General features: G+C 38.6%; 2 protein-coding genes across 2 annotated transcripts in view; one reads left to right on the forward strand and one right to left on the reverse strand.

Annotated features, from left to right (window-relative positions):
- The first annotated feature begins 1,074 nt into the window (after positions 1-1,074).
- On the forward strand, positions 1,075-1,682 carry cdkn1ca (cyclin dependent kinase inhibitor 1Ca). The gene is made up of 2 exons (XM_026320511.1): positions 1,075-1,498; positions 1,591-1,682. The coding sequence occupies exons 1-2, from the start codon at positions 1,075-1,077 to the stop codon at positions 1,680-1,682; spliced, it is 516 nt and encodes a 171-aa protein (XP_026176296.1).
- A 3,335-nt stretch (positions 1,683-5,017) lies between these two features.
- The window catches only part of kcnq1.1 (potassium voltage-gated channel, KQT-like subfamily, member 1.1), a 33,722-nt gene continuing 26,088 nt past the window's right edge, over positions 5,018-12,651 (reverse strand). The window contains exons 11-17 of the mRNA XM_026320168.1: positions 11,745-11,801; positions 10,252-10,381; positions 7,573-7,648; positions 6,601-6,695; positions 6,390-6,436; positions 6,221-6,276; positions 5,018-5,477 (exon numbers count right to left, since the gene is read on the reverse strand). Coding sequence (XP_026175953.1) covers positions 5,211-5,477; positions 6,221-6,276; positions 6,390-6,436; positions 6,601-6,695; positions 7,573-7,648; positions 10,252-10,381; positions 11,745-11,801 — 728 coding nt within the window. The 3' untranslated portion in view covers positions 5,018-5,210. The remainder of the gene's footprint in view (positions 5,478-6,220; positions 6,277-6,389; positions 6,437-6,600; positions 6,696-7,572; positions 7,649-10,251; positions 10,382-11,744; positions 11,802-12,651) is intronic.

A 12,651-nucleotide genomic window follows, 5' to 3' on the forward strand; every position in this document is an offset into this window, starting at 1 on the left:
AGTTCTCTGCTGCCTAAAGATATACTTGTCTGACACATTGATTCCTGGAGAGCTAAAGAAATATCCAAAGTCCAAAGGAAAATCCAAGTTTCAGAACAGCAGAATGGAAAATATTCATGTATTTCATGATTCATGTAAAAAGTAATACATGTTCCCTTTAGCTTTAGCGCTAATCAACACCCTGTTGATGTGACAGCTTGTTGTATTTAAATTAGTTAAATTGAGACACGTGTGTAATATATTCCACAATGAGTTTCAAATTAGCATCTTGGTTTAAATGGCTCTATGCTTTGCTGTGCTTTGCTTTGTTTCATTAGAGAACATGTAAATATGCAGTAGTTTATGAAGACTGTGGCTAAATATGCTAACAATGGTCACATGGTTAAAGCCTGAAAGTGCTGCAGGAAGGTTAGAGAAGGAGGTTTGAAGGTCACCAGACTGATGAGGAAAAGCTCCGTGGTTAAAGTGAATGGTCACTACTATTAAGGTTCACATGCAAGGCTGCTCAGTGGCTCAGTGGAACGAGACCTTTCTAAATTTTCTCAGTCTAAGCCAAATAATAACAATATTAAGTAGAAATTAACATTAATACAGATGAATAAAACTGAGTTAGTTTTCTAAATGTAAACATTAAAACATTTCTTACAGTCCTTACCTGTTAGGAAAACTGTTCTTCCAGTGACATTTTAACTTGCTGTGCTTAAACTAAACATCATCTCTTACTTTACTTACTGTTACTAACAGTTTGCAGACATGGAAATGAAAAGTACAGTTAGCTACTTCCAAGGACGTCATTTGTATTGAACTGAATCTGAGTGTGTTGTTACAGGCAGAGTTTACCACAGTATCACGCAATATATCTCAAATGCACCCCCTTAGTTTCACGGATGGCCTCAGAGGTCTCCATCACATAATCAATGCATTCCGCCCCCTCCCCTTCTCGGCCAATTCAGAGAGCTGCAGCCAATCAGCGGCCTCTGTTCATTGTCCACAAGCAGAACATCCCTGCTGCCCTTAAATCTCCCCGCAGCTGACCACATCACACCAGAGGACTTCACCAGAACTACCAGGAGCATGGATGCAATCAGGCGCAAAGAGTCGGTTTGCAGGAGTCTGTTTGGCCCGGTGGACCACGAGCAGCTGCGCCGAGACCTGGAGCTGAAGCTGCAGGAGATGAGTGAGCAGGACATGCGCCGCTGGAACTTCAACTTCCAGACTGACACGCCGCTGCCCGGCGGGTTTCAGTGGGAGGAAATACCCGCAGACCGCGCTGCTGCTTTCTACCAGGAGTCCACGCAGCTGGAGGTCGCAGCCTGTTCTTCAAACGTCGAGGCTGATGCCAGGCTGAGCGGCTGTGAAGAAGGAGCAGGGACCGACCAGGAGAACTGCCCCCGCATCTCCAACACACGCAAGTGTCCCGCTGAAGTGACGCCCGTCCGGAGGAAGAGGACTCTCTCCAAACCTCCAGCCAAGCCCAGTAACAACACCAGAATAACAGGTGAGGATCAAGACCCAAAGAGAGTTCGTCCTGTTCTTGTGTTTATCCAGTTTTGTGAATAAACATTTTCTTTCTTTGTGTTTTTCTGGCAGACTTCTTCGAAAAGAGAAGGAGGACGACAGAAACCAAGAGCATCCTGAACCCCTTTCAAACAGAAACAGCTCTGTGCAAAACAATAAGATGAACCTGCTGCTGAAAATGGACAGTTTCTACAGAAAGAGTCAACTGGACAAAGGCCTACTAATTATTTTATTTTATTTTAAGTTTTGCTATATATAACAAATGCAGAGCACAGATATGTGCCTGACATGAAACTCTACTATTTAGAATTATTTATTTTATTTATAGACACTTTGTGTTTTCATTTTCTTTACTGGTGATCGCACAAACATGTTTACATGTCAAAATGCCTTTTTGTAAGATCATTCACTAAATTATATTGTGTTAATTTTGTTAAATTTTACTCTGTCAGCTCTTTGCTGGTGAATTTCAGTGATGTACTGTGAGTTGCTGCTGCATAGTAAAGCACTATTATTGCCATGTTTGCCTAAAATAACTGAAGTGCAGATCAAAAAGCTTGTAAGTGCCTGCAAATATTGAATTTTGAATAAACTTTTATCGTTGAATCAAACAAATTCTGACTTAGGGATTATTACGTTTTCTGTGGTTGGGGGATTGTTATTGTTGGCATATAGCACATTTGCATGAGAAAACAGCCCAAATTAATTCACAGATGACGCTAATAAACAACAACAACATCAAACTGGCTTCTTTATTCAACATGCAGGGCATTAAAAAGATCTTATTTTCTATATCTGGAGTAAAATGTTACAAAAACACAACTAAATTAGTTCTCTAACCAAGTCTATAGTGCAGGACTTGTCTAGAGCTTCCAAGTAAAATTGGCCCTGCAGCACAAACTGTAGTTCTGGATACAAAAACACTGATTTGTAATATACAAAATGATGCATGTTTATGTGTGATAACTCACTTTTTGTGACAGTTTGCCTGAAGCTAGCGCCTTGCATTGAACAGAGAATTGAAGTTTTCTAATCCCACTGTGCCAAACATCGTGGCAGCCTTGCCTTCATATCCTTAACACTGCCACAGTCTTTTTTTTTATTACAATGTTCTATTTTTTTAATACAATATCATGTATTAAAAATAACAAAAAGCTGCGCTCATGGTGAGAGTCACTAATACTCACATAAATACTGATATGAGATTTATAATTGTACCCTCCGGTAAACAGATTTTCAAATTATTGTCTTTTCAATGACTTCTGTCTCATGAAAAAGCTCAGTTTTGGGTTTTTTTTGCTGACTCTGTAGCAGCCACAGATGAGTAAGTTAATAAGTGTCCCTCTGAAGTCATAGAACAATCAATTTTAGCTGCAACTATGGGAATCGAAACAAGAAAAAAGGTTTTAGAGTAATTGCATTTTCTGTGGTGTATTACGAGATGCTTCATAATCACAGTCATAAGGACTGTGTTGTCAGGCCTAATATTACAGCCGTTAATATGAGCTGTAACTGTCAAATAAGCCCCTTAGTAAGGTCTAATCCCACAGAAGCGTATTCACTCCCACAGTGTTGAGGTTTCAGTTCTAAAGAACCTCAACAGGCCATCTGCCTGGAAAAGAGGACAATGGCCACAAAGCAGAGTGTGCCATCTATTTCACCTGCAAACCAGCCTTTGAAGCTCCTTGACCCCCCAGGTCTCCCCTCAACTTTAATCCTTTTACTTTGTCCCTTTTCATAGTCAAAGCAGCCATTATCACTGGCATGTGTCCAACACAGTGCTACTAATGTTTATCCTCACTTCTCATGTTTGCATATTGATATTTACACACAAGCAGGAGCGAAAGAGCAAACATCAATTTCACATTTCTGAGCGCCTCAGTGCCAAGGACAGCCAATGTTAAGTGTACTATTTCTGAATTAGGAACAGATGATCTTACATTGTATTCCAGTGGATTTATGTCTCGCTTACAGGGCAAGAAATCAATGCTCACACTATCACGTGTCCAAAGGTCCCATGGGTTCCCAACATCCCCACCCACTACCTTAGTTAAATTCCCTTAATGATGTATACTACATGCTGCTCAGTATATCAGCAAGAAATAAAGCCTACACCAACAACACAGCATTGACTGCGTCAGTTAATAATACAATTATGCTGCTGAATGTGTTCGTATGAATCTCACTAAAATAAAAGATATGCTGGTCTGTTACTCGGGAAGAGAAACTGTACTCGTCTTCACAATTGACTTCTGGCTGGGCTTTAATGAAATTGTCCAAATTAGAGAAAGTTAAATGAAAAAAGCTGCAGGGGAGAAACACATTAGGACTGAGCCAAATTTCCCTAATTTGATTCATATCCAACTAGCAGTGTATTTAGATTCAGAAATGGAAGCGTTTGAAGTATTAAAGTGAAATCTGTCAAAAGTTATTCAAGACGTATGTATATTTATAGCTGAGAAGATTCAGTGCCGTTCCTCAGAATAGAGCGTCTCAATACACTGCAGCATTAGATGCAATTTCTATTATCATTATTATGTTTTTAACGTAACTCTTTAACCACAGGGATTTTTCATCTAAAGTTATATTTGAGGTTTGCAGATTAAGTGAATCCTCCATTAATTGAGTGACTGCTATTCTGAACAGTGATTTCCTCTTCAATACCCCAAATAACACTAATTACCAGGGGGAAATGCTTTGTAAAACTTCCACATGATCCCTTTAATGAAACTCTCCCTTCACCCATCTCATGCTCAGCACAAAGGCCAGCAGCCCCCAGAGCACTTAAGGAGGGTGTGGTCCATTGTTGTAGACACCAGAGGCAGATGGTCAGGAATGCCTGGACACCCCATGGATAGTCAGCAGGGGAAAAGGTCACCATCTGCTGCCCAAAGGTCACCTGTCCAAAGAGTATGCTATCCTAGCCATGCTTTTGGTCCTTTTCATAAGTCAGTGAGGACACAATGAAGCTGCCTCCTTTCACTTAGCAATAAAGAAATTCAGCTGTTTTAAAGGGAAAGAGTAACTCCATCGCAAAATAAAGCAGCCGTTTGATTAAAAACTGTAAAAATATACATTTTAAATGTGGAAACATCACATTTAAAAGCACTGAACATAAAATATTTAATTTGTTGCAGTAAGAGATTCCTCTTATAAGGTAACACTTAAATTACCACAATCTTTTATTGCTACAGAAGAACATATCTACAAATATACAAAAGGTGAAATAAAATTAAAAGAGTGGAAGCAGCATTTTATTAAACTTAAAATTATCAAGCAAAGTTTTTCAATGTAAAGTCTTTCCCATAAAATGAGTAGCATTATAAATGTGTTATTTCAGAAGTGTACAAGATGCTGAATCACAGTACATGATGCTGTCGAAGTGGCTGTGTCTTTGGCATGACAGTGAATAAATTTCAAGTATAATCCTTAAAGATGCAAATAAAAGGGAAATAAAAGACTTCACACGTCAAGGTTATAAAACTAAAGCCGACAGATAGATAGATAGATCGATAGATAGATAGATAGATAGATAGATAGATAGATAGATCGATAGATAGATAGATAGATACCATAGCATCACATCAGTGAGACTGCACTCTCTCTGATGGCTAGTGGTTCTAGTTATATTAGTCTCAATACATTTTTTGATTAATACTAGAAAGAGAACAACATTGGGGCTTTTTCCAGTTTCAGGAGCTCTCATCCTGACTGGTGGTGATGCTATGGGGATGGTTGGTGTAGACTGCAGCACTGGCATTGTTGCAGGAGAAGGACGAAGGTGATGAAGACAGCTGGTCATAGCTTGGCAGACTGTCCTGGCTGGGGAGGACATTAGAGGTATGTCCAAGCCTTGGTCTCGGCCTTCCCCCACCTTCGCTCCCACCAATATCCCCCTGGTCCAGCAGAACAGCAAGGGACTCTGCGATGCGGTTCAGTGTCTGGTCTATGTGGGTTATCTATTAAAGGTCAAGACATTTGATAAATTAAAGTATTTAGAATGACGTGTCGGCTTTAATCACTTTACTTGTTACAGCTCAAATGTTATTTATGTCCGTCGTGTATGAGACAAAACTGTTGTTGATCTTTATTCCTCTATATCGTATTATAATATTGTGCAAAGTCTATTATGGTTTGATCAAAGAAAATGTTATTTCAAGAAAGACAAGTCTTCAAAGCTGCACCTTCAAAAACACATTTTGTCACAAGCTGAAATGAAAATGACTTTACAAAGTGTATTAAAATGGACTATAAGGCATTTTGTTTGATATTTGCATAGGCTCTAAAGCAGGAATGTAAGACACACATGGAGAGAGAGTTCAGCATTTTTGTTGTTCTTTGTTTTGACACATCTTAAAAAGAAGGTTTTTTTTTTTGCACTGCAGAACTGGCACAGGCCTTTAAAGTTTTATATCTGAATCAACAATAACAGGGACATGTGTATGCACAGCTCTCAAAGCCTGTTAACTTTTGTTGCATTAACCAACACTATTCCCAGTGTGAGCTTATTTTGATACATGACACTGACACTGTATTGTCAAAACCCTCTTTAGAGTTATTCATTACATTTTAATGAAATGATGCATAAAAGTCAAATATGGTACATTTTGACTTTGCTTTTTAACAAACAAAAGAAATGATCTGAAACTTTAAAGTGCAAGGGAATGTTTCAGTTTCTCTCTGAAGTTGTTCAAATCCCTACCTTGTCCTCCATCCGATTGAGCCTGGCTCCAATGGAGTTGTTCCCTTTGGCTCGTTCTACAGATGAAGAGACAACAGTCAAGTAAATAATAAGACAGGATTATAAGGGCTACCATTTGATCCATAATCACTGTAATGTACTTGGAGAGAGCAGTAGAGTGACTCATTACCTGAGCCGGTCTGGAACAAAGTTATCTTCCCTAAAGATTGGTCCAGTCTGAGAGAAATAATGGGAAGCTCAAGTCAGAGGAATAGTCATTTACACTGTCTCTCTCCTTGATCATTCATTCACTCCTTTCATTAGGTTTTTCGTCATCATCCTTCATGTGTCCTTTTGTTACTTGTGGTTCATATGAAGCTGATCTTAATTGAGCAATTTACCTTCTCTGCAGCTCCTTGATTCGCACCATGAGGTTAAGGTGACCCTGGGAGTATTGTTCAATCACGTCTCGCACATCGTATGGCTTACGAGCTTGCTACAATGAAAAAAAAAAAAAAAGTTTGGTAAGTCTTGAGAATAAAGTTGTTTTTAAACTTTTGTCAGTCAAACGCTACATTTTTAAAGGTAATGTTGACCCTGTAATGTTTGTTACTCCCCAGTCTGAACTTTCCCTATATTGCAGAAGTGGTGGGCTTTGGACACCGAATATTAATTTGTACATACTGTGATTCCCAGTCACATAATAATATGTCAATTCATGTTAAGAGACTGATTAAAATGTACCACGCCCTGTGAGGAGGTTTAATAGACTCCTTTCTGCAACAAACCATTTGCCTCAAGACAATTAATTTAAGCTATTAAAGCTGTGCCCACTCTTTTATTCTATTATGGTGCTGCTGAAGTGCTCTGTTGCTAACTCTGCTCGTAATACTACTCCAGACCCTTCTCGTTATAACTCCTGACACTGTTGCCTCTTTCCATCTGCACTTTAGGTCAAAGTTAAACTGGAGCAAAGTGTATTACTTTCTAATAAACTATCAGTCCCAAGTTGCTGCTGCTGAACTTTGAATTTACTTGTAGAGAGTGTGGAGCAAGAACATAGACAGCAAATATCTGTACATGTTGTGCGCTGACTTTAAAATAAGTTCAATTCAGGTTCTTTTATTGCTGAAATGTCAATGCTGAAAAAAAAAAAACTACTGAGAAAACTTTAAAGTAGTAGATGGGCTGGTCAATATTAAGTGCTCCTTTTATTATAAAGGCATTCAAAATCAATTATGTTGCAGCAGCAGTAGTAGTGGTTATTTACAGAAAGATTTAGATCATTTGGATAGCCTGGCACCGAAAACGATTTATCTTTCTTTAGTAGAAGTTATTTGCCATATTGTTTTCAGTTATGCTGTTATTCTTACCTGGAAATTTCTCTTGGCCACAAAATAACGCATTCTCTGGATAACCCGGATGGCTTTCCGGTGTGACTCTGTCAATCTGTGCATAAAAGCATCCATGTTACTTTGATTGATTTCCCCTGAGTAAATGCAATGAAACTGAAATGTGACAGAAATTATTATTTTTTTAAAAACGGACACATCAAACAAAAGTAAGAAAACAGAGTAACAATTTTATTTTTCCTGTATGGAACAGGTGTCACTGAGAAACTGAAAAGATGGTTGGCATGGCCTTAATACCCACACTCTATCAGTTTAAGGGATTATTCAATGCGGCACCGCTTCACATTTACTGTTCCGTCTACATCAAAAGCCTCTCCCTTATCACTTGTCTTTCACTGTGATCAAGGTGCACTACAGAAAGCACAAAAATAGGTGATTTTTGGGGCTGTGTGTTTTTCTAAAAAGAAAAGAAATCATGAATAATAGAGTGATTGCAGTGCATTTAGCCAGTGCTATATTAGCTATCTATTAATCATCAGGGTTCACTACAGTGGGCAAACAGTGAATCAGTATGCAAGAGAAGTCTGTGTGTGTCTCACAATGGACTTTTCATAGGTACTGCGATAGGATAATATTTAAATGCATCTTTCATTAGGTTCTGTCAAGTTAGCACTGTATCATGAAATGTCATTAATACCCTCTGTGAGTTATTATAAAAATCCATTTTCTGCCACAGGAGGATTATATGGTGATGATATAATCTGAAACAGCATGTGGCGACAAAATCTCTTATATGACAGATGCTGAATTCTACTGAAAGTGAAGTTTGAATAGTGGAAGTTTCTTGTTCGTACCTCAAACAAATGTGTAAGTGGCTGCACCCAAAGCTGAAAACATCTACTAGTATTTCCAGAACTGTATATTAATTGAACTTGTTAAGAGTGTACAAAAGTAAAGCATTAAAAACAACAACCTGCGATTATGCATCAGACATGCCAAATTATTTCTCCCTGGTGTGTTTGGCAACCGCATGATAGCAAGAAGATCCCGGGAAGCCATTAAGTTGAGTTCATGCTAATTGGTATCAATCTTCTGATGTAAATCTCTGCAACAAACCCAAGTTTTGATCCTGTTTCATGGCATTTCTTTTAGTAATAGCCAGTAGTTGTCATTATTACTGAATTGGAATTGCCTGTGCACAAAAAACTGATGTGCATCTACTCGATGTGTGGCGGATGCCAAAGCTTATTCATGGCCACACTTTTACTGCGTTATAACGTGTTCCAAACAACATCACTGTAATCGTATAGATTATAACCTCTCAGGCAACAGAAGCCTCATCTCAAGGTGTTTAAATCATACTGAGATTTGTTTACCGCAAATACACCTGTTTTTAAAAGTGCTTGTACTGTCTGTACTGTGGCAAGAAAAAGTAAACGAATCCTTTGGAATAATCTTTTCACTGTATATGTTTGTCTTAAAATATGGGCAGCTAATCATCCAGCTTACAACAATTAAACTGTTTTAACTGCAAAACACATATTGCATTGTTCTTATTCTAAATTGAATACATCATTCAAGCATTCACAGTGTAAATAAAAAAAGTATATGTACCACTAAACAAATGGCATCAGCAAAAGCTAATTTGACTCAGGAGTTAGTAAACAAGGAATCCAATCAATAAAACAAGACTGTGGGACGGCGTGGGTTAGAGCTACAGCACTTAGAGCTACACTGATCCATCACTAATGAGCATATTTCATGCAATTCACTGATAATTCAGAAAGTTATGTTTATGATCAGGGATGGGCATAAATCAAGGTATTCTATCCTACCTTGTTGCCCCATCAGCACATCGGATAATAGTCTCTTGGTTATGGTTATGGTTCACATCTTTTATGAGGTAGTTTATTAACAAAACAATACAACTTGAGAAACATTAAAATGTTTTGAAGGAAGCTGTAAACTTTTACACTGCACCTACCTAACTGCTCCAGCTCTTCAATATCTGCAGTGTTACTTGAAAACAAACCGTACTGCGCTATGACAGAAAAACCAAGGCAGCTGCAGAAATATGTGAGATATTTCCCTCTACAGATTCCATGGTGCATCTCGGATTATATAACAAGGACCCTGGACAATTTGTAATTCAGTCTTGACATATGTGGTAAAAAGAATCGCATTTTTCAAGCCTTTTAATTCCGTGTCTTTGTGTCATGGTTGAAACAGGCAATAGTGTTTTATAATGGTTCAATTTGGCATGGAATTTTATGTGGCACTGCTGTATGAGAACAGCTGCTTACGTATTTTGGAGTCAGCAGAGCACAGACTGATCTTTGCCAGCAACGCTGCTGCATGCAATTCCCACTCTGCATCATTACCCCACTGTCCAGGAAGGAAGTCTCGCGGGTCAAAACTGTCGCTCCATTTGTTTCACTTACTGTACACTTACTTTAAACTGCAGTTACTTAACGCTCATTTCCTCATACGAGTCTCAGCCTCACAATGTGCAAGTGCCTCAGCAAGCACAGTGCTCTTCCTTAATGGAGAAGCATTACACAGCACAGACAGGAGCACTCCGGGGTTTGTGACATTATAAAGGTTAATTACAAATGGCATAAAGTACATGCAGAAGTTCTCTAACATGCTCATTAAAGCACATTCACAACTCAGTGCATTGGCAACATTGGTTGAACTCACTGTGACACTGAGGTTGCAGGAGCAAGTTCATTTTCTCGCTCAGACTCCAGCTCCAGGTCATCTGCAAAGCTGCAGTTTCTCTGGAGGGGTCCGGGAGAGTTTACTTCCAAAAGTCCAGCGCTTTTTTTCACTGCAAATTCATACACAGACACACATGCAAACACACACATTAGACCACAGTTACAGTTAATTAATCTGTGCATCCAGAACATTCAGTGATGTGGCTGAATAAGTTAAGCATATAGCCCTAGACTTATTTAATTGTACTCTTTTGGTCTCCTGTGATACCAGTGGTGTTTATCCTACAATGGCTGAAAGGAAAAGTGAAAAACATGAACCTATTTGTTGCATTAGGTTAGTAAGTCTAAAGTCACAGCCCTCGTAAATGTTCGCAATAAAGCTAGAAAATCAAGCAGCATCATGGAATCCCCAATGATTTGAGGAAGGCCTCGTCATTGTGGGAACGTTATGACCTTGTGTGATCTTTACATAACTCTGCGAGACAGAGCTGTCATTTTCAGATGGGAAAAAAGACCTAAGTTTTACAGCAATGGTTATCCAGCCAGTACTGAGAAAAGGTAAACCACGGCTTCATTTTGACACAAACAGGTGTGTGTGTGTGTGTTGTGTGTGTGTGTTGTGTGTGCGTGCGTGCGTGAGTGTGTGTGCAAAGCAAATCTCATCCTTTTTGAGGGAAGAAAAAAAATTAACATGTAATTTGAATCTAAATCTTAAATCTGGCTTGGGCGGGTTTTCAAAACATAAAATCACATAATTGAAAAGGAATTTAAAAATGTAAAGGCCAATTTTAAATCTGGGTGACAGAAAACCAGGACATCTCTCTTTTTTTTTAACCATAATCTTAAAGTCATGGGTTTGTGAGAAATGTTATGTAAGACTGTGGAAATATTTAAATTAGTAAAGGCAGTGTTTTGAAACTGCACTGTAGCTAGAGTTGTGTCTAAGGCTTGACGTGGACCTGTGAAACTAAAACCATTGTGTGAAGTGCATCTGCTTCAAAAGGACTTTTAAGGGAATGGACTTAATTGGTGCTGTCTACCAGCAGATCTCTTACATAACAAGCCCTGACAAGTGACTGATATTTCTCACTAACAGAATGCTAAGAACTGCTTTAGCCACAGGGTGAGTTTATCTGATGCTCCACCACATATATCAGTGATTTGTTGTTTATAAAAACAACATTAAATACAATTTAAAAAGCAGGTGTTTAAGTTCAGGTGATTTTCCAGATACTTCACAAAACTAAATATGTTTCCCAAGACTAAAATTGCTATTTAGCTCTTCTTTTAACAAAAAGTCAACCAAACACATCCATGCTTTAGTCCTTTTAGTCCTCACCCCTTAGAAATCAACAATATTTCAAACTGATGTTAACTCTGCACCTCACTCACGTGATGCTAGAATTTACTTCTGAAGCAAAAGGAATTGATAGTAATTCAAAAGAAACAACAGCTGTCTCAATACATTATTACCTGGAGAAGGTGAGATGAACTGAAGGGAAGACAGAGATGTCCAAGACTGTTGGCAATCTGGAGCACATTAGGAGACACACAAACATGATGGATGTTTACCACAGGGTGCAAACGATAACACTGAGATCAGTCCAAACCTGGGGTTCTTGGAAAGTGATCTGGCATAATAAATAAAACAACATAGAGCCTCCTAGCGTGACCATTTACTGTTAAAATAACATGCTGTTACTGTACTTGAGATGGTGCAAAGTAACTGTACAGGAAGCTGTTAGACAGTAAGAGAGAGCAGCAAGTGAACTGAGGACGGACGTGTGCAGGAAATGGACACTAACAGCAGCTCACCAGATCCTTCCAGAATGTGGGATCCTTCTAAACCGGGTGCACGGACAAAACAACGAGAGAGGAAAAAACAAAGACCCAAACAGGAGAATAAGAACTTGAGTCAGAAAGAGGAAGCAGAGTTATACAGTAGATGCATGTTTAAAAAAATGGACAGAAGCAATTCATGCAAGGAGGTATAGAAAGACATGAGAATGGAGAATATTTATATAACACATATCAAAAAACACTTTAGAGGTGCAGGTGTATTTTCCTTTTTTCTTTTATTGTGTTATACTGTTCCATGTTGCAGTTACATCCTGTATCCTCCCCTCGCTCCCTCACTGAAAGAAGCTTTACTGACTGTTTTATTAGACTACATTAGTTTTGACTAAGTGTACCGAATAATTTGTCAGCTGAGTGTATTTAGAAATAGTATTTAGTCAATTTCCATCACTAGGGAAAATCAGCAAGTGATTACCTATTCCTGAGTGTATCCATATTTAGCCTAATAAACTGTTAACTGTTAAAGCTCAGCAGTCTCAGCAACAAAACTACAAACCTAAATTAAGACTTAAATAACTTTACA

This window comes from Mastacembelus armatus, chromosome 3 (genome assembly GCF_900324485.2).
Source record: "Mastacembelus armatus chromosome 3, fMasArm1.2, whole genome shotgun sequence".
NCBI lineage: Eukaryota > Metazoa > Chordata > Actinopteri > Synbranchiformes > Mastacembelidae > Mastacembelus > Mastacembelus armatus.